This window comes from Salvelinus alpinus, chromosome 2 (assembly GCF_045679555.1).
Source record: "Salvelinus alpinus chromosome 2, SLU_Salpinus.1, whole genome shotgun sequence".
In the NCBI taxonomy this organism is placed as follows: Eukaryota; Metazoa; Chordata; class Actinopteri; order Salmoniformes; family Salmonidae; genus Salvelinus; species Salvelinus alpinus.
This window is the reverse complement of record NC_092087.1, coordinates 56,632,513-56,649,751: the sequence shown is the minus strand read 5'-3', so window position 1 is coordinate 56,649,751 and position 17,239 is coordinate 56,632,513. Positions and strand designations below refer to the sequence as shown.

At 42.5% G+C, this 17,239-nt stretch overlaps 1 protein-coding gene across 1 annotated transcript in view; it reads right to left on the bottom strand.

Moving 5' to 3' along the window:
- LOC139565394 (E3 ubiquitin-protein ligase Itchy-like) overlaps nt 1-17,239 on the bottom strand; it is a 74,062-nt gene that overhangs the window by 14,965 nt on the left and 41,858 nt on the right. The window contains exons 12-17 of the mRNA XM_071385703.1: nt 7,170-7,254; nt 6,935-7,063; nt 4,483-4,555; nt 687-758; nt 323-411; nt 14-173 (exon numbers count right to left, since the gene is read on the bottom strand). Of these exons, the coding sequence (XP_071241804.1) occupies nt 14-173; nt 323-411; nt 687-758; nt 4,483-4,555; nt 6,935-7,063; nt 7,170-7,254 (608 nt within the window). The remainder of the gene's footprint in view (nt 1-13; nt 174-322; nt 412-686; nt 759-4,482; nt 4,556-6,934; nt 7,064-7,169; nt 7,255-17,239) is intronic.

The following is a 17,239-nucleotide window of genomic DNA, read 5'->3' as shown; positions in this document are numbered from 1 at the left end:
TTGAGGTAGGTACCATGGCAATGAATCGTCCAATGAACTTGAAGTACTTGAGGTGGTCGGGGTTGATGTAGGAGGCAGGGTTGATCTGGAGACAGTAGTTGTCCTTGCCGGCATACTCAAACAGGCAGTACATTGGGTTCAGCACCTCGTGGGATAGCAAGAAGAACCACTCCCTGAGAACACACACACACACACACACACACACCATATAAGAACATACCACACACACACCATTCCATACACGCACGCATAAAAAAAAAAGAAACATTCAAATCGGCAATGATCTCTAATATGAGTTCATACTTAACCTATCAGAATTCACCTTGCCACTCCTCCGTAGTCCAAGCCTTCCTCTCCGGGGAAAATTATCCACAGTCTCCGCCTGAGATCTTGTGGATGAAAGCTCATCATCTGATGGATACAGAATTGGAAACAGTTACAACGTTCGACTATTCTTGGAACACAGCCCCTATATTCATCCGCTATTCTGTACCACAGGCAATGGTACAGAAATAGAGTACTGAAAGAAAATATTTCTCTAAAACTATTTCTCTAACACTGATGTCTTTTCAACTAGTGTTATTATTATTTTTTATTCACAGGACTACAAAAACAGCCAGTGCAGTGGTGTCTTAATATATTATTATTTATTTCTTTGTAATATATCATTTTTTTTATACACTCACTTGCTGGAATGAATCCTCAAACAGGGTTTTGCGGGTGACGGTGATCTTGATGTGCTGTGGCATTGACAGTTGCTGGAAGACGAAGAGAATTACTCAGTTTACGGCCCCAGGAACAAGAGGAATAACTAGGGGTCCCAATTCTCTACCCTTCTGCCATAAATGACAAATCCTAACTTCCAATTAAGTCACATTTCTTAGTCATGCATTAATGTCAATGGGAATCTAAGTGACAATTCGACTTAAGGGCAACTCCTAATTTTCACTTAAGAGTGCACGTGTTCACTTCCCTTCATGGATTTAAAAGGAAAATTAGACTGGTGGAAGCCAGATCTGGGTTCCAATACTTGAGCTGTGCTTGATTGAGCTTGCCTGTTGCAATGGAACCAATACAAAAGTCCCAAAAAGTGCAAATCCACCCACGAGGCATTACAGACAAGCTTAAGCAAACACTCAAAGTATTGTAACAATGTCTAATAATATTTTGACCCAGGTCTGGTGGAATCTCCCTCTAGCCCGGCATTAAATACACCAATTCTCCGTTTAAAGGCATGGGGTAGAGTGCACTTGTAAGTGCATACTTTGGGAGAATTGGGACACAATGCCAAAGACTCACTGCATATTTATTTAAAGTTTTGCAGAATGAAATCTCTCGAATCTTGTTTTCAAGAGTGTCCAAATGAAAAACAAAAACAATACTTATTAGAAGGGCAGAGGTGGTTCTGAGGATATAAAGTGCACACTACGATCTAGTAGTGATTGAAGATGACGCCGTACTGTATGGCTGCCGTCTTGTGAGCCAACTTTGTTATTTTGTGTTTCTTTTTGTGTTTATCTTTACTATTTTTGCACGAAATGCATCCACTATGATTTCTTATGATCAACAAGAACTTTTGAACATCAGATCGGCAGTTACTACCCTCAATTCTGGCTTCAACTTAAACTAATCTGCCCTGGGCTCTGTGTAATTCCGATTTTCAGGCTATCCACACGCCGGCCACCTACTCCCTCCATTCTATTGGCCAGTCACTTGATAATAAAATGGACTCTCATAACTGCAATATTCGGTGCTTTGATGAAACAGGGCTTTCGGACAATGGCCCCATGGCTATCCAACTAGATGGATTCTCCATTCATCGAGCAGACAGGACATTGGATTCAGGGAAATCAACAGCAAACAGCAAAAGGACAATATAGGAACAAGATGGAATCCTATTACACAGGCTCTGATGCCCAATGCATGTGGCAGGGGCTACAGTCCATTACGGATTACAAAGAAAGACCCAGCTGTGATCTGGCCAACTTTGCCTCTCTACCAGATGAACTCAATGCATTTTATACACGGTTCGACAAAAACAACACCGAGCCGTGCACGAGGGCCCCCGCTGACCCAGTGGACTGGGTGATCTTGCGCTACGCGGCCGACGTCAGTAAGGTTTTAAAATCAGATCAAGACTCATTAGGACTCGGGGGGGGGCAAGACAGTATTCCAGGGCGCATTCACAGAGCGTGTGCAAGACGGGTGGCAGGCATATTCACTGTCATTTTCAACCTCTCTTTGTCCCAGTCTGTAATCCCCACGTGTCAAGCTGACCACCATCATTCCTGTGCCTAAGAACTCTAAGACTACCTGCCACAATGACTACCACCCTATAGCACTCACATCTGTAATCATGAAGTGCTTTGAAAGGCTGGTTATGGAACAAATCATCTCCATCATCCCAGGCCCACTCCAATTCGCATACTGCTCAAACAGATCCATAGACGATGCAATCTCAAATTGCACTCCACACTGCCCTCACTCACCTAGATAAGAGGAATACCTATGTGAGAATGCTGTTCATTGCCTACAACACCATAGTCATGGTGGCATGGGCCCTCAAATCCTCAAAATTTTCTACAGCTGCACAACTGAGGCCATCTTGACTGGCTGCATCCCTGCTTGGTATGGCAACTGCACCGCCCTTGATCGCATGGCTCTACAGAGGGTGGTGCAGAGAGCCCAGTGCCTTCGCAAAACAAAAATACCTTACTTACATAAGTATTCAGACCCTTTGGTATGAGACTCGAAATTGACCTCATCGAAGGAATTGTCTGTAGAGCTCCGAGACTGAATTGTGTTGAGGCACAGATCTGGGGAAGGGTACCAAAAAATGTCTGCAGCACTGAAGGTCCCCAAGAACACAGTGGCCTCCTCCATTCTTAAATGGAAGACGTTTGGAACCACCAAGACTCTTTCTAGAGCTGACCGCCTGGCAAAACTGAGAAATCGGGGGAAAAGGGCCTTGGTCAGGGAGGTAATCAAGAACCTGATGGTCACTGACAGAGCTCCAGAGTTCCTTCCAGAAGTACAACCATCTCTGCAGCACTCCACCAATCAGGCCTTTATGGTAGAGTGGCCAGACAGAAGCCACTCCTCAGTGAAAGACACATGACAGCCCGATTGGAGATTGCCAAAAGGCACCTAAATACTCTCAGACCATGAGAAACAAGATTCTTTGGTCTGATGAAACCAATATTTAACTCTTTGTCCTGAATGCCAAGCGTCACCATCTGGAGAAAACCTGGCATCATCCCTACGGTGAAGCATGGTGGTGGCAGCATCATGCTGTGGGGATGTTTTTCAGTGGCAGGGAATAGGAGACTAGTCAGGATCGAGGCAAAGATGAACGGAATAAAGTACAGAAAGATCCTTGACGAAAACCTGCCCCAGAGTTCTCAGGACCTCAGACTGGGACGAAGGTTCACATTCCAACAGGCCAACGACCCTAAGCACACAGCCAAGACAACGGAGTAGTAGCTTCGGGACAAGTCTCTGAATGTCCTTGATTGGCCCAGCCAGCGCCCGGACTTGAACCCGATAGAACATCTCTGGAGAGACCTGAAAATTGCTGTGCAGCGACGCTCTCCATCCAACCTGACAGAGCTTGAGAGGATCTTCAGATAAGAACGGAAGAAACTCCCCAAATACAGGTGTGCCAAGCTTGTAGAGTCATACCCAAGAAGCCCCGAGGCTGTAATCGCTGCCAAAGGTGCTTCAACAAAGTACTGAGTAAAAACAATTTAATACATTTTAGAATAAGGCTGTAACCTAACAAAATGTGTAAAAAGTCAAGGGGTCTGAATACTTTCCGAAGGCACTCTAACATCAGTGGCGCCGAGCTCCTTCCCATCCAGGACCTCTATATCAGGCCGTGTGAAAAGGGCCGGAAAATTGTTAAAGACCCAAGCCAGTGTTCTCTCTGCTTCCGTTTGGCAAGTGGTACCGGAGCATCAAGTTTGACACCAACAGACTCCTGAACAGCTTCTATCCCCAAGCCATAAGACTGCTAAATATCCAACAAAACGGCTACATGGACTTTCTGCATTGACGTTTATATTTTTGCACTGTCTCCATGCACACACACACACTTTATGCACATTTTACACACTCACACGCTCTTCATTTACTCACGCACACACATTCATACGGAATTCTACACCCACACACAATCATCAAATACGCTGCTGCTACTCTGATTATCATATATCCTGATGCCTAGTCACCTTACCACCCTACATATCTAACCCTACCACGCCAGTATCCCTGCACATTGTATATGGTATTGGCGCTGACCCTGTATATAGCTTACTTACTTTGTGTTATTATTTATATTTCCTGTGTTGTTGTTCAAGTTCACTTTTTCTTATTTAAAAAAAAATGTATAGTACTACTGCATTGTTGGGAAAGAGCAAGCACGTGTACTAGTGCACGTGACAAAAACTTGAAACTAGGATTCAGGGTGTGTAGGGTACATACCTGACACCAGAACCTGAAGTACTGCACTTTGGCTTTGAAGTCCCTGACGTAGGTGATCTGGGGCCCGTTCTCACTGTGGGAAGCAAAGATTAAATGCATGAGCTTGTTGACGTGGGTCTCACTGGAGTACAACATTTTACATCTTTGTATTGAGTGACACAATTGAACCTTCGCTAAGCCCCGCCCCAGAATTTGGGGCAACAAAATTGCAGTGCTACGGTGGATAGCAAACGTTGCTAACCAAGCTCGAGTCATGACAACTTGGACAAATTCACGCTTCAAAAGCACGGAAACCAATGAGGGCAATGGCAAAAAAAGTTTTAATAAAAAATAATATTGTTGAAATGGCTAAATAATTATACAGTTCACCAGGGAAAGAAAGGGAAAGGGGATACCTAGTCAGTTGCACAACTGAACGTATTCAACCAGAACGTGTTTTCCGCATTTAACCCAACCCCTCAGAGGTACGGGGGACTGTCTTAATCGACTTCCACGTCATCGGCACCCGGGGAGCAGTTGTTGTTGGGGGTTAAATGCCTTGCTCAAGGGCAGAACGGCAGATTTTTCAAACTTGCCGGCTCAGGAATTCAAACCATTGACCTTTCAAGTTCCTAGCCCATCGCTCTTAACCGCTAGGCTACCTGCCACCCCAGGGGTAATTGTGACTGTAATACCTTAAAATGCATTGTTTGCTAACTGGTTACCTAGCGCTCCTTGAGTCTAGGGCTGGGCGATATGGCCAAAATATCAAATGGTATTTTATGTTCTTGATTAATAAAAGTTCTAAATTTCCTTTATGAGTAGTGCGTGACCCTAGGGTGGCAACACAGATATTCTCAATTATTTCAATGGGTCTTTCTCCATTCTGATTGTTTTATACTGTTCAATTCAACTTCAACCTAAAATAATTTCCTGCATTTCCTACACTCGTTTGAGATCATTCCACACTGCCTCAATATGGGCAAAAATACTAGGCCTTATTTTTAACCAAATGTTGCAATTGCGATTTAGATCAAAACACTTGAGTGAACTTTTGGAATAATGGAAATAGAATGTTTATTATAATTAGAAAATAAATAATAGTGGGCACTTTGAATACAGTGTTGTTTGACATGACAACGAATGAAAATGCCATGGACAAGTTATTGTGACAGGTTTGGAACCAAAGTGATGTTCTGTGTTTCCTAGGGGACGCTATAATCTTTGGATACATTACATCTTTATTCATATAAGCTAATATATTCATGCTTTGCCTATTCCTAATTGATTTAGCAGATACTGTTGCACAAACATGCTGATTTAAGCCTCCACCAGTACTGGTATCAGGCTGTATTAGCTAGCTCCGTTCACTCTGACTCTGCCAGCTAACTAGCGATTAGCATTAGTGGCTAACACGATTTAGCTTAACTTGCTTTGAAAATACAAACAGCTGTTTGCATATGTAAGAAACAAACTAATATTGTAATTATTGAACACTTGTGGATTTATATTAAGATCAAAGTGTAAACATTGTTGTCATCAACATTGTTGCATGTGCTGCATGTACCATGCAGACTGAACTTAAGTGGCTCGTGGTCAAGCAACAACAAACACGCTCCTTGAGTGACAGGGGGTGGGACTAGGTCTGTGTGGAAAGCTGCACGGAGAGAGAAAGAGAGCGGAGAGGGATGACTCAAGTAGCGGAGTAAACTATACAAATGGTCTTTACACACGGCGTATCACATTTAACAAACCAAACATTCAAATACCGTTATAGAAGGTAAAGTAAAAACCCAAACCGGTCCGTGCATAATACCGGTATATAGTAAAATATGGTATCCTGCCCAGCCCTACTTGAGTCACCATTGAAACCTTTGCTAACACCAGCTAGCCAATTAATATAACTTGTTTTCTCCTAATGCATGTTAGCTAGCCATGTTAGCTATTATGAATATAACTTGTATCTGCTATTGACATCAGGAGACGATGTGAGAGCACTAGTTGGCTCCAAATGTGGTTAGCTAGTAGCTTTGACTGCATGCTGACACTGCATTCAGAGCCATCCAGTGACTTGCCATAACACAAACTTCATTTTACCAGGTTCACGTGAAGCAATTGTAATGACTGTCCACCACAACATTCCCAAGAGTCTCCTGATCCTCAAGGGGTAGTCTGTGTTTAATTTCATTGTGTATTAAAAACAGTTTGCGATCATTGTGAGGGGTTTTCTCCAATGGTTTGAACTAGGATTTTGACTTCCTGGGAAAATGGAGGTGAGCTTAGGGAATGGTCAATTAGGTGGGTGAGTGCACCTGTGAACTTCGACTAATGCGATTTGTGGATTAAAACTAAGTATTTAAAATATGTGAGTGCGTGTGTTGGCACGTAAGTGAATGAGGAAGCGAGTCTAGAGATTAGAGAGCCGGCCAGCAATCAAAGGGTGAGTGAACACTTGAGGGTTTACTAGACTCACAGGGAGGATTTGCCCGTGCGAGGGTCGATGTAGGTGGTGGTTCTCCGGTTGTGGTCCACAAAGTAGGGGATGCCATCCACTGTGAACCTCATCTCCCAGCCTTCAGGTAGGGGCTTGTCATTCAGCAGCCTACAGGAGGGACAGACACACACTTATTTACAGGGCATCGACAGTCATGCAAGAGCCTTAATTAACAGTACAATACTTGTGTTGTTTGTTTAGAAGTTTAACTGACCCTTGTGTCCGTGGGTCCTCCCACTGAGTCATCCGCGTTGTGTGGTGAACAAAATAAACCCTGCCGTTGGTGTCTGTTCGCTTCTCTGCAGTAGACAAAAACAAACAGAAGAACGACACTTAGAGCTCTATTTTTATAAGGCAGCCCTTTTTTAAATGTTTATTTAATATTGCAGATAGATTGTAGCTTCCATCAATGTAAATGTCTGCATCATTTCCAATCCCCCAGATAGATAAAGTTTGGACACCTACACATTACAGGGTTTTTCATTTTGTATTACTATTTTCTACATTGTAGAATAATAGTGATGACCTCACAACTATGAAATAACACATATGGAATCATGTAGTAACCCCCCAAAATCAAGATATATTTTAGATTCTTCAAAGTCGCCACCCTTTGCCTTGATGACAGCTTTACACACTCTTGGCATTCTCTCAACCAGCTTCAGCTGGAATGCTTTTCCAAACGTCTTGAAGGAGTTCCCACATATACTGAGCACTTGTTGGCGGCTTTCCTTCTCTGCGGTCCAACTCATCTCAAACTATCTCAATTGGGTTGAGGTCAGGTGATTGTGGAAGCCAGGTCGTCTGATGCAGCACTCCATCACTCTCCTTGGTTAAATAGCCCTTACACAGCCTGGAGGTGTGTTGGGTCATTGTCCTGTTGAAGAACAAATGATAGTGGGACTAAGCGCAAACCAGATGGGATGGCAGGAAAGCACCCCCCACCTTCATGCTCACGGTAGGAACCACACATGTGGAGATCATCTGTTCCCCTACTCGGCGTCTCATAAAGACATGGCGGTTGGAAACAATTTGGACCCATCAGACCAAAGGACAGATTTCCACCGGCCTAATGTCCATTGCTAGTGTTTCTTGGCCGAAGCAAGTCTCTTCTTCTTATTGGTGTCCTTTAGTAGTGGTATCTTTGCAGCAATTCGACCATGAAGGCATGATTCACCCAGTCTCTGAACAGTTGATGTTGAGATGTGTGTTACTTGAACTCCGTGTAGCATTTATTTGGGCTGCAATTTCTGAGGCTGGTAACTCTAATGAACCTATCCTCAGCAGCAGAGGTAACTCTGGGTCTTTCTTTCCTGTGGTGGTCCTCATGAGAGCCAGTTTCATCATAGCGCTTGATGGTTCTTGCGACTGCACTTGAATAAACTTTAAAAGTTCTTGAAATGTTCCACATTGACTGACATTCATGTCTTAAAGTAATGATGAACTGTAATTTCTCTTCGATTATTTGAGCTGTTCTTGAAATAATATGGACTTGGTCTTTTACCAAATAGGGCTATATTCTGTATACCACCCCTACCTTGTCACAACACAACTTGATTGGCTCAAACAAATTACGGAAAATAAAAATTAATTTCACAAATTAACAAGGCACACCTGTTAATTGAAATGCATTCCAGGTGACAAGCAGGTTGAGAGAATGCCAAGAGTGTGCAAAGCTGTCATCAAGGCAAAGGGTGGCTACTTTGAAGAAAGTCAAATATAATATATATATTTAACACTTTTTTGGTTACCACGTGTTATTTCATAGTTTTGATGTCTTCACTATTATTCTACAATGTAGAAAATAGTAACAATAAAGGTAAACCCTTGACTGAGTATGTGTCCAAACTTTTTACTGGTACTGAATACACAGACACACAAGAAAGCAAACCCCTTAACTTTTTACACAGTGTTAGGTTACAGCCTTCTAAAATCTATTTAAAAAAATTCATTATAACAAAGCAAAACATGTTTTTAGAAATGTTGCCTATTTATAAACAAAAACTGAAATATCACATTTACATAAGTATTCAGACCCTTCACTCAATACTTTGTTGAAGCATCTTTGGCAGCAATTACAGCCTTGAGTCTTCTTGGGTATGATGCTACAAGCTTGGCACAACTGTATTTGGGGAGTTTCTCCCATTCTCTGCATATCCACTCAACCTCTGTCAGGTTGGATGGGGAGCGTTGCTGCACAGCTATTTTCAGGTCTCTCCAGAGATGTTTGATCGGGTTCAAGTCCAGGCTCTGGCTGGGCCACTCAAGGATATTCAGAGACTTGTCCCGAAGCCACTCATGCGTTGTCTTGCCTGTGTGCTTAGGGTCATTGTCCTGTTGGAAGGTGAACCTTAAACCCTGTCTGAGGTCCTGAGCTCTCTGGAGCAGGTTCTGATCAAGGATCTCTCTGTACTTTGCTCCGTTCATCTTTCCCTCGATCCTGACTAGTCTCCCAGTCCCTGCAGCTGGAAAACATCTCCACAGCATGATGCTGCCACCACCATGCTTCACCGTGGGGATGGTGCCAGGTTTCCTCCAGACGTGACGCTTGGCATTCAGGCCAAAGAGTTTCATCTTGGTTTCATCAGACCAGAGAATCTTGTTTCTTTAGGTGCCTTTTGGCTAACTCCAAGCGGGTTGTCATGTGCCATTGTCAATAGACTGGGGCGCTGCGTAGTGGTGCCCTGCAGCGTTTGTTCGTTGTTTAAACTTGTTTAAACTGGTCCATTTTTTATTATTTGCTTTTAGTAGTTTAATGGTGTTTTATGTTGCATTAGATTACCGATTAGGCTACAGTAGAGCGGCATGAAGTGCGTACAGTGGAGAATAATCTTGGATTACTTTTGCTGGTACCTGAAACAGCATGAAAACTTCTGAGAAAGTTGGCGGCACCACACATCCACTACAGCAGAAACTCTTTTACAATGTAATAACTCACGTTCGGGAGAATGAATCAAAGGGGACATACCTGCAGAGATCGTGAGACAAATCAACCTGGGTGAAGGACTACTAAGAAGGAAGAGGAAAAGGGGCAGGAAATGCGGTGTGCGGCAGTGGTTGAGAAGGAACAAAACAAAGATTCCACTTCCAACTATCCTGCTCTCCAATGTCCAATCACTTAATTAAGGGAAAAAATGGATGAATTGCGAGCAAACTCATGGTATCTACAGTTGAAGTCGGAAGTTTACATACACTTAGCTCGTAGTCATTAAAACTTGTTTTTCAACCACTCCACAAATGTCTTAACAGCTGAAAAACATCCCAACCGTGAAGCACGGGGGTGGCAGCATCATGTTGTGGGGGTGCTTTGCTACAGGAGGGACTGGTGCACTTCACCAAATAGATGGCATCATGAGGGAAGAAAATGATATGGCTATATTGAAGCAACATCTCAAGACATCAGTCAGGAAGTTAAAGCTTGGTCGCAAATGGGTCTTCCAAATGGACAATGACAACAAAGCATACTTCCAAAGTTGTGGCAAAATGGCTTAAGGATAACAAAGTCAAGGTATGGGAGTGGCCATCACAAAGCCCTGACCTCAATCCCATAGAAAATTTGTGGGCAGAACTGAAGAAGCGTGTGCGAGCAAGGAGGCCTACAAAACTGACTCAGTTACACCAGCTCTGTCAGGAGGAACGGGCCAAAAATCACCCAACTTACTGTGGGACGCTTGTGGAAGGCAATCCGAAACGTTTGACTCAAAAGGCAAAGCTAGCAAATACTAATTGAGTGTATGTAAACTTCTGACCCACTGTGAATGTGATGAAAGAAATAAAAGCTGAAATAAATCATTCTTCTCTCTACTATTATTCTGACATTTCACATTCTTAAAAATAAAGTGGTGATCCTAACTGACCTAAGACAGGGAATTTTTACTAGGATTAAATGTCAGGAATTGTGAAAAACTAAGTTTAAATGTATTTGGCTAAGGTGCACGTAAACTTCCGACTTTAACTGTATATGAATACAGGGAGGCCTGTGTGATGGCCTTCTCTGAAACTTGGCTGTCGGAGGCAGTGCCCGACTCCGAAGTCACCCCTGACGGATTCACTATCACTCGTATGGACAGAGAAGCTACTGGTAAGGAGCAGAGAGGCGAAGTCTGCGTTCTGATAAATGATAGAGGGTGTAAAACGACGATCGTCAGAAAAAGAAAAAAATGCACTCCTGATATAGAGCTACTATCAGTGTCACTACGCCCCTTCTACCTACCCTGTGAATTGCCCCAGCCTTTTTGGACAGTTGTTTATCCATCCAAGAGCAAACAGCTCTGCAGCTGACAATTTTTTACCTCACTCGAGAGCTTGATGCGATTTCCCCTGATGTGCCCAAATTCACCATGGGGGATTTCAATAGCTGTACTTTTAAGCACACTGAGTACTTACACCCAGTATGTGACTTGTCTAACAAGAAATATTATTTTAATAATATAAAATAAGAAATATTGACTTATGTTACGGCTCGGTCCCCAAAGCGTATTCATCCTTGGCCAGACCTCCACTGGGTGGATCAGATCATAACACTGTTTTTCTACGACCAACTTATAGACAGTTACTCAAAAGGGAGAAGGTGGTGGAAAAACAAATACAGGTGTGGGACAATGATAGTATTGATCAAATGCAGGGATGCTTTGATTGTACCACCTGGAGTGTATTTGAAGAATCATCAGCTGACCTGAACGAGTTGACTAACGTAATATCTGGCTATATTGAATTCTGTGTTGATTTGGTGACCCCCCCCCAAAAAAACATGTAAGATATTTCCTAACAATAAACCATGGGTGACCAAAGAATTGAAAGTGGTGCTTAATAAGAAGAAACAAGTGTTTGCCTCTGGAGAATCCACTCGAAAGAAAAGAGGTACAGAGAGAGGTGAACAAAGCGATAAAAAAGGTGAGATGCAAGTACAAGGATAAGGTGCAACAGATAATGTTATAGGGAGACTCTCGGTCTGCCTGGTTGGCAATTAAGAATATGGCAAACGCCCCCTTCAAAAAGGTAGGCAACTTATCGATCCCTGCCTGGATGAGAGGGTGTGCCTCTACAGCCAATGAACTAAATTAGTTCTTCACCCGCTTTGAAACCGGGGTCACCCCCACTCCCCTGGCCTGTCTGGAGGAGGATGTCGTGGCAACCAAGAGTGCGCTTGTCATCAATGAGGAAGTCGTACAACGAGTGTTCAAAAGCCCTGGAGCACGAAAGAGCCCGGGGCCTGATAACTCAAGTGGTCGTGTCTTGAAACACTGTTCTACTCAGCTGTGCGGTGTCTTCTGCTCTCTTTCAGCAGTCTTTGGATACATTGGAAATTCCATCTTTATGGGAAAAAAATCTATTGTTGTACCTGTCCCAAAAACCTCTCATCCGTCTGCATCAAATGATCTCTTGATTAAATCTCTTGAAAAGATCATCAAGGCATACATCATCACCACCACCAGTCACCTTCTTGACCCCCTCCAATTTGCATAACGGTCAGAGAGAGGGACAGATGAGCCATCCTTTTGCTCTTACATCTGTTGTACATGCATTTGGAGGGCAGTAAATAAAACACATGTGCGTATTATGTTTGCAGATTTCTTCTCTGCATTTAACACAATCAATCCGTTGGTCCTTGCAGACAGACAGAGGAGTCTTCGGACTTGATGCTATGCTTATCACATGGATCATCAACTTCCTAACTGATAGGTCTCAACAGGTACAAGTTGGCAACACACTCTCTGAGGTGCGCACTACTTTAGTTGGAACCCCACAGGGCAGTGTTCTTTCACCAGTACTATACATACTGTATACAGACAGCTGCCAGAGCCGGTTCCCAGGGCGCCACCTGATCAAATATGCTGACGATACTGCTTTGGTCAGTCTTCTCGAAGGAGATGAGAAGGAGCATGGACTGGCTCTGAATGATTTTACTGTCTGGTGTGAGTCATCCCATCTAATTTTAAATACGTCAAAAACAAAGGACATGGTGATTGACTTTCGAAGGAACACTACCATGCACACACGCCCATTGAAATAGCGGAGTACAAATACCTTGGGCTAGTTATTGATGGGCGGCAGGGTAGCCTAGTGGTTAGAGCGTTGGACTAGTAACCGAAAGGTTGCAAGATCAAATCCCCGAGCTGTCAAGGTAAAAATCTGTCGTTCTGCCCCTGAACAAGGCAGTTAACCCACAAGGCCGCCATTGAAAATAAGAATTTGTTCTTAACTGACTTGCCTAGTTAAATAAAGGTAAAATACATTTTTAAAAACAACAAGCTGTCCTGGGATCAGTGTACTGATGCAATTTTTAAGAAAGGCCAACAGAGACTATTTCCTACGGAAACTGCACTTTTTGATGTTGATCGAACCATCATGGTTCTCTTTTATAAATCATTCACTGAGAGCATTCTGTCCTACTGCTTGACCTGCTGGTTTGGGAAGGTTAGACAGAAAAATAGGTTGGGCAAGACAGTCAGGACTTGCGGAAAAATCATGGGACTGCAACAGCAAGAACGCATCTCTCTACCTGGGCAGAGCCCTCCATAAGGTGAATAAAATGCTTCAGAGTTCAAGTAACAGACACATCTCAACATCAACTGTTCAGAGACTGCGTGAATCAGGCCTTCATGGTCAAAATGCTGCAAAGAAACCACTACTAAAGAACACCAATAAGAAGAGACTTGCCTGGGCCAACAAACACGAGCAATGGACAATAGAGCGGTGGAAATCTGTCCTTTTGGTTTGACGAGTTCAAATGTGATATTTTTGGTTCCAACCGCCGTGTCTTTGTCAGACGCAGAATAGGCAAACAGATGATCTCCGGATGTGTGGTTCCCACCGTGAAGCATGGAGGCGGTGTGATGGTGCTTTGCTGGTGACACTGTCTGTGATTTATTTACAATTCAAGGCACACTTAACCAGCATGGCTACCACAGCATTCTGCAGCCATACGCCATCGCATCTGGTTTGCGCTTAGTGGGACTATCATTTGTTTTTCAACAGGACAATGACCCAACACACCTCAAGGCTGTGCAAGGGCTATTTGACCAAGAAGGAGAGTGATGGAGTGCTGTATTAGATGACCTGGCCTCCACAATCACCTGACCTCAACCCAATTGAGATGTTTTGGTATGAGTTGGACTGCAGAATGAAGGAAAAGCAGCCAACAAGTGCTCAGCATATGTGGGAACTCTTTCAAGACTGTTGAAAAAGCATTTCAGGTGAAGCTGGTTGAGAGAATGCCAAGATTGTGCAAAGCTGTCATCAAGGCAAAGGGTGGCTAAATCTAAAATACATAAAACACTTTCTTGGTTACTACATGATTCCATATGTGTTATTCCATTTGATGTCTTAACTATTATTCCACAATGTAGAAAACAGTACAAATAAAGAAAAACCCTTGAATGAGTAGGTGTCCAAACGTTTGACTGGTACTGTATATTGATTGTTATATCTTTCTTGATTTTAATGACTGTTCTCATTGCAAATCCTGTAACAGCAAACCCCCATGAGTATTTAAAGACAACTACTATTCATTTGAAAGGAATTCATTTGCCTATCAGCTTAAAAGAGAAAAGGTTCAGATTGCTCTCCTACAGGAAACATCTGACATGAGAAATTAACGTGAAATGGATAGGCAAAGTGTTTTACGTGTCAAATAATTCTAAAAGCAGAGAGGCTGCCGTTCTTAGGTATAAAAAAAACAACCCAGATTTCATCACTGGATAAGATTGTTAAGGATTCTTAAGATATGTGATTATTACTGGTTTTCTATATGGCGAGTATATTCAGCTGGGATCAATTTATTCTCCAAATATTTACGAAAATAGCTTTTATTGCAAAACTTGCAAATTCTGTTTTTTCACTGGCAACACCATTCTGTGTTTCAGGACGAGACTATACCTGTCCATTGAACCCACTGGGTCGATCAAACACCTCCCAATCAGAAGGATCTAGGAAAACTAAGGGTATACATATATTTTATTTCATTTTCTGTGTAATTAATAAATAAATATACATACACATATATATACACATATAGATATATATATATACACTGCTCAAAAATAAAGGGAACACTTAAACAACACAATGTAACTCCAAGTCAATCACACTTCTGTGAAATCAAACTGTCCACTTAGGAAGCAACACTGATTGACAATAAATTTCACATGCTGTTGTGCAAATGGAATAGACAAAAGGTGGAAATTATAGGCAATTAGCAAGACACCCCCAATAAAGGAGTGGTTCTGCAGGTGGTGACCACAGACCACTTCTCAGTTCCTATGCTTCCTGGCTGATGTTTTGGTCACTTTTGAATGCTGGCGGTGCTTTCACTCTAGTGGTAGCATGAGACGGAGTCTACAACCCACACAAGTGGCTCAGGTAGTGTAGCTCATCCAGGATGGCACATCAATGCGAGCTGTGGCAAGAAGGTTTGCTGTGTCTGTCAGCGTAGTGTCCAGAGCATGGAGGCGCTACCAGGAGACAGGCCAGTACATCAGGAGACGTGGAGGAGGCCGTAGGAGGGCAACAACCCAGCAGCAGGACCGCTACCTCCGCCTTTGTGCAAGGAGGAGCACTGCCAGAGCCCTGCAAAATGACCTCCAGCAGGCCACAAATGTGCATGTCAATAGAACTTTGTCTGATGACTAATGTGAAGGGGGGCCGAAGGAGACAGGAATGAGTAATCACTGCCATGAGGTGACCACGCATTGAACACGCGCGCATTCACGTGATAGGCAGCTCTGTTCCATCGCTCAACTGAAGTCAATATAATTCTCCGGTTGGAATGTAAGATGTATGTTAACAACATTCTTAAGATTGATTCAGTACATCGTTTGACATGTTTCTACTGACTGTTACGGAACTTTTGGACATTGTCACATTATAGTGGACGCGCTTTGTGACTTTGGAATTGTTTACCAAACGCGCTAACCAAAGTAGCTAATTGGACATAAATAACGGACATTATCGAACAAATCAAGCATTTATTGTGGACCTGGGATTCCTAGGACTGCATTCTGATGAAGTTCATCAAAGGAAACATTTATATCATGTATTTTCTGGTTTCTGTTGACTCCAACATGGCGGCTAATTTGGCTATTGTTCTGAGCGCCGTCTCAGATTATAGCATGATTTGCTTTTTCCGTAAAGTTTTTTTGAAATCTGACACAGCGGTTGCATTAAGGAGAGGTATATCTATAATTCCATGTGTATAACTTGTATTATCATCTACATTTATGATGAGTATTTCTGTTGAAACGATATGGCTATGCAAAATCACTTGATGTTTTTGGAACTAGTGAATGTAACGCGCGAATGTAAACTCAGATTTTTTGATATAAATATGAACTTTATCAAACAAAACATGCATGTATTGTGTAACATGAAGTCCTATGAGTGTCATCTGATGAAGATCATCAAAGGTTAGTGATACATTTTATCTCTATTTCTGCTTTTTGTGACTTCTATCTTTCGCTGGAAAAATGTCTGTGCTTATTGTGGTTTGGTGGTGACCTAACATAATCGTTTGGAGTGCTTTCGCTGAAAAGCATATTTGAAATCGCTTTGGTGGGATTAACAACAAGATTACCTTTAAAATGATATAAGACACATGTATGTTTGAGGAATTTTAATTATGAGATTTCTGTTGTTTGAATTTGGCGCCCTGCACTTTCACTGGCTGTTGTCATATCGATCCCGTTAGCGGGATTGCAGCCATAAGAAGTTAAAGAATCAATGGAATCTCTATATGGAGAACGATGAAACATCCAACATATCTCCTTCAATAATTTGGGAAGCAGGCAAGACAGTTGAGAGGGAATTATTTGTAGTACTACATTGATTACTGCATTGTTGGGTTTAGACCTGGCAAGGCATTGAAGGCATTTCACTAATTGTGCACGTGACATTAAAACTAAGATTATTTCATCTTGCAGTTTAAAGAGAGAAAAAACATTAAAACTACAGTTGGACTTAGAGTTAAGTAAGGCAACTTGAAGATGAATTTAAAAAGACTTCAAAGAATTACAAGCTGCAAGATCAGCATTAGACTAATTGCTTACAGATAAATCAAACACATCTATTTTCCAGGCTAGACACAGATTATATGAATATGGAAGTAAGCAAAGTCTCCTCCTCTCAAGACTGGCAAATAATATAACTGCACCAGATGCTATCCCTTCATTAAAGCATCAAATCAGGGGTGGAACGATTCAACACTAGAGAAATTAACTGTCGCTCTACAGCTCAGACTCCAGCAATAATCTGGCTGACATGCAATCCTTTCTGGATAAACTCTCTCTC